This window comes from Nicrophorus vespilloides, unplaced genomic scaffold (genome assembly GCF_001412225.1).
Source record: "Nicrophorus vespilloides isolate i.1.1-1 unplaced genomic scaffold, Nicve_v1.0, whole genome shotgun sequence".
NCBI classification, from domain to species: domain Eukaryota; kingdom Metazoa; phylum Arthropoda; class Insecta; order Coleoptera; family Silphidae; genus Nicrophorus; species Nicrophorus vespilloides.
The window spans coordinates 4,791-9,853 of NW_017096536.1; the positions used below are offsets into that span (position 1 = coordinate 4,791).

A 5,063-nucleotide genomic window follows, 5' to 3' on the forward strand; every position below is an offset into this window, starting at 1 on the left:
ATAGTTTTTATTTTACTCTCTAAAAAATAATTTAACGTATTAATTTGACATCTAGACTAATTTCTATCTAGATGTCAATTGAGACGTTAAATAAGATTTGTCAAAATACAACCGTCTGATGTCGTACGCTCCAAGGGATATTTATACATTAGTTTGTTAAATAATTTGATTATCGAATGCACGTTAAAACTATTCGATAAGTGAGCATGGCTATAAACTACTACTGTGGACTGGATAGGGTTTTATATTTTTTTACAACTATTTTTAAAGGTAAGTGTGAATGGCAGACATTGTAATTAATTTTGTATTTTATTTTTTTGAAATTTTAAAATATTAAAGCAATATTTATTTATATTTTGTATTTTCATGTTCGATTTCGATCGTCACTAAAATAAAATTAAGCATGCAATAGTTTCCATTGTTAGTCTAAAAGATCATTTAGCCTTTTTGGATTTGCGTCTGAGATTTTCGGCGTTGTGGTTGCAGAAGCTGTTGAAAAGCTTGTCGAGATCCGGATTCTTGTTTGGCGTGGAGTTATTGGTGGTGTTGGCGGCGCTGCCCTGGCTCGAAGGTCCGGCGTTTCTCCGCGGAGGGCTGCTGTTCTGCTTGCCCAGGGCAATTCGATATTGGACGTTGTGCGTGTCCGGCTTAAGATGCTTCAAGCTGTCCTTCTGGCAGGCTGCCCACTCGGTGATGTCGTAGACTCCGCCATCCATACAGGCATAATAATGCCAAAGGAAGCCGAAACAGCGGGCCTCCGCCCAGATGTCTCCTTCCTTGGCAGAGTGATGGATCTTGCAGGTCGCGCAATTCCTGGCCGCATAGCAGGGTCTATCAACTTTGATCCTCTTGTGTCTAAGACCGCACGCGCTGCATCGGATCGTGTTCGCAGCAGCTTCAACCTTCTGCTGAAGCTGCACCAATAGTTCGGTTAGTTCCGTCATCGCCTGTTTGGCATGGGCGGACTCTGCGACGCCTCTGTCGTAGGCAGCTCTGCGCTCCGGTTCACCGATCATGTCGAAAGCATGTACCAATATTTTGAAAGCCTCTTCTGCGCCCGGCTGCTGGTTCTTATCCGGATGCACCAATTTGGCTTGCTTTTTGTAGTAATTCTTGATGTCAGCGTCAGTGCACATAGGAGTCACTCCCAAAATACTGTATGGATCCTTTCCTTTGCACGCCAATAACCTTTTCATGGCTTCTTCCCCGGTAGTTGGCATATTTATGTTATTGTGTAAACCGGGATGAACGAACCCAGCCTTCTTCTCAGGCTCTTTCTCCTTTTTAAACTTGTCATAAAACCAAGTGAACACCTTCATACGTTTCGCGATCAATACACTGGTTTCCAAGAATAATGCCCAATGAATTACAAGCCAAATATATAAATTGCTACCCCTAAAAAACAAGTAGTTTAGAACCATTCAAAATACAAACATTTATTGACTTACCAGTGTTGAATCAAATGGGAGCTGAGACTCAATATATCAGATATCAAATGTAACAACCAAAAGAGAAATTTCACTATATATTTCCACCAACCAAGATACTCTTTCAGTTTCAACCCAATAATACCTACAAACAAATAAATATTATTAGTAATTATTTGTAACAATAAAGAAACTTCAAAGCGTGATTTTTCATTAATTAATAATAATTTAAAATAAGTTAAATTATAAAATGTAAGTTTTATAATATTTACGTTTATTACAAGTTGTACAAAAATAAATACTGTGCAACCTTATTTTAAATAACTTAACTATATCTATTAAAAAAACGCAATTAAGTAACAATTATATATAAAATCTAACGATAGTTGCCTTGCTTTTTACAGCAACTAATTTAAGTTAAAATAAAGATGATTAACTTTTATTTTAGATAAACATGTTTCGATTTGTTGAACCCATTTAAAATTTAATTTGAAATCCAAATTATTATTTGTAGTTGTATATGAAGTAAAATATGTTTTAATTTAATTTGAAAACAATAACGGGCAGAAAGACCAAATGCATTTAGAATTGTTGTTTTTCTTTTGTCTTTATAATTATTATTGTAACGATTATACGATATCTGATCAATAAATTAATGTTATTAGGAAATATTCATTTCAATTTGGAGTATTTTGTAATGCGCTAATTAAAAATAAGCAGATAAAATATAGAAAAATAATGATTTCAATGCTGGAATATGTTTTCAAATGTAAAAAATATATCAAAACTATTTTTAAAACATTATCAATTCTTCACTATCTAAAAAATATATTTATCATGTCTGCTTTTTTTTGCATGTATATTTCGTTAATAATAATTGACTTTTAGAAAACTTTAACAGTTATTTCAAATAATCATAAATAATACTTACCAAATGGCACTGGATTATCTTTCTTTCTATTCCTCTGAGACCTCTTACCAGGTGGTTTCTCATTACTTCCATAATTATTCTCATATCCTCTTTGTTTATTTCCACCTTTGTTTCCTCTCTTAGTTGAAGATTTGTTATTATTAACAGTGTCCCCCTTACTATTTCCAGATTCAATTTCAGTATTATCATTTTTACTAACTTTCCTTGGATTCAATTTAGCAGAAGCGCTCTTGTTGATATTCTCCTGTGGTTTCTTGGGTTTTTTGTTCTCAGTAAAATCAGTTTTGAAATCATTGCTTGTGTCTTGTGTCACATTATCCAATGATGCCCATTTCCTATTTAGATTGCAATTCTTCACATCCTTGTTTTTCTCAGAATTTTTAGATAATGTAGCAGCCTTATCAGCGGTAATATCTTTGATCTCATTAGTTGTATTTGAGCGACTCAGAGTGGCCGAAGTCTTCTGCTTCTCATTCTTGGTGTTCTTCTTAATATCCTTCTTTTGTCTGGTTTCCTTGCCCTCTGTTTTATTCAATTTAACGTTAGTCTGAGGGGCACTTTTCAGGAGCACATCAGAATAACTTGGCCTCATCGGCTTAACCTCTGCTACAATTCTAGGTTTCTTGGTGTCCCTATTGAATTGAAAGCTTGGCTGCTCATCCAAGCTGAATTTTGGTGGCTCATCAATGACTTGTCGAATTAAATTTCTGCTTGGGAATTCTGGAGGCTGCGGCTCAAATATGTGATTAGCATTGAATGATGGTACATTACCAAATGGTGAATAGGTTCCACTAGTGTTTGGAGTCCAATTTCCAAAGAGATTGTCTATCAATGGTGATCTATCAGCGCTAATTGGATTTGACACTGCCACTGAAACTGCATTATCATTGAAATTGTCAATGCTGTTCTTGTGGGCAAGGAACAGCTTATAGTCTGGTTGATATTGAACATCTTGATGGCTTGGATATGCTAGATTGGGTGGCTCAAAGGTGTCTTGGTTGAAGAAGTTTGATTGTGACATGTAGTTATATGAGACTGGCTGTTGAGGGAATTGCTCCATTGGTTGATACGAAGGCATTGAGTGCTCAGCTGGGCGCATATTGAATGGTGGTATGAAAGATGTTTGAGGCATGGAATTCCAAGGTTCCTGCGGTGTAGCTGGTGGAGTGAAGCCAAGCTGTATGTATTGGCCATCAGCATTCTGAATATCAGAAGTCATGTTCCTCATGATTTGCTCTACAGCTCCATTGGAAGTCTTCCTGCTGGAATCACTCATTCTTAATGATGTATTTTGCTTTTTTATGGTTACTTGATAAAGCAGACAGATAATATTCAATAAAATGGCGATCTCTTCTTCTATTAAATAAAATTATTTAAAACCATAGTAGCTCTCTGCTTTTTGGCACGTATCAATAAAAATACACTAAAGAAAAGAATTAAAACTTATTTCAACATTATTTTTGACAAGCTGTCATTTGTCAAAAACGTTTTTTCTTTTATAATTGACGCACCACGCTGCAACTTGCAGATTCCTATTTTATCATCGTAAATAAATATTTTTATGTATACAAGAAAAATAAATTATTTAACATCATTGCTTTATATCATTGAAATTGCAAAATAAAACCAAATTTGTTAAAAATACAAAGCAGCGTAGTAAAAAAACGGTTTAACTTTAAATAAACACGTCTTTCTTTTACATTTATATTACAGCTTTTCGCCACTTGATGGCGCACGATGTTCAAAATTCAGTAAATTATTGTTTTGAACTTATCTGCAAATCTCTATTACCAAATTATTTATCCTATATGTAAAGATTTAACATTATTTGAAATTAAATCCACTTCAGCACGTTTTTAATAATGCTTTTGAAAGAAATTAAAAGTAAAATTGGAAATGCCAGAGCGTTATTTTTTAGGAAACAATTTCTATAAAAAATTTTGATATTTGTATGTAACTTAATAAAAATAAAATAATAATTTTCTTTAACTGAATTTCGAAAAATTTCATTTTAATAATCATTTCCTATTGGTAGACAAAAATATAATAAAAATTTACGTTAAAACTCAATTTTATATTGTTTTCATTATAGGTAGCAGAAATAGTGATGTAATCGCTTTACATTGTCTTCATATTAATTATATGTACGTAATTTCATCAGAAGAGACAAAATATAATAGAAATTTAGATTACAACTTGTCAACCTATTCCATTTTATAAAATGAATGTTTTGATACGCAATATGTTGGTACACATGACAACTTCCTTCTTGTTTGATTAGAAAAAAGTTGTTAAGAAATATCACAATAAAGGGTTGAAAAGAAAAGTAGCGGAAATAGAGCTGTAATCACATATAAAACGATGAAGGAGAAAACGATAATTAGCTTCTTAGAGTAAGTATAATCATAAGTAATAAATATATTAGTTTACTATAAAAAAATCATTGCTAATCTCTACAAATGTATTTGTTACGTCGATTTCATAATCATCGGGTTTCATGATAACCAACATTATATTACAGTCAACACTTTTATAATGCGATTCATTGGTATCACGATCTATCGAAACCTAATTCCTGTTATTTTTACAAATCAAATCTCCTTTTTACATCATTCAAATTAAAAATGTTAATTGTCCATTGTTTCTCTATATATTCGTCTACCAATATACTTTAGATAGATGTATTAACCCATTTTTGCACACTG

At 33.0% G+C, this 5,063-nt stretch overlaps 1 protein-coding gene across 1 annotated transcript; it reads right to left on the reverse strand.

Annotated features, from left to right (window-relative positions):
- Positions 1-353: 353 nt before the first annotated feature.
- Positions 354-3,822, reverse strand: LOC108557343 (dnaJ homolog dnj-5). The gene is made up of 3 exons (XM_017913828.1): positions 2,359-3,822; positions 1,449-1,572; positions 354-1,395 (listed from the first exon to the last, which is right to left on the reverse strand). The coding sequence occupies exons 1-3, from the start codon at positions 3,632-3,634 to the stop codon at positions 435-437; spliced, it is 2,361 nt and encodes a 786-aa protein (XP_017769317.1). The 5' UTR covers positions 3,635-3,822; the 3' UTR covers positions 354-434.
- Between the last annotated feature and the right edge of the window lie 1,241 nt (positions 3,823-5,063).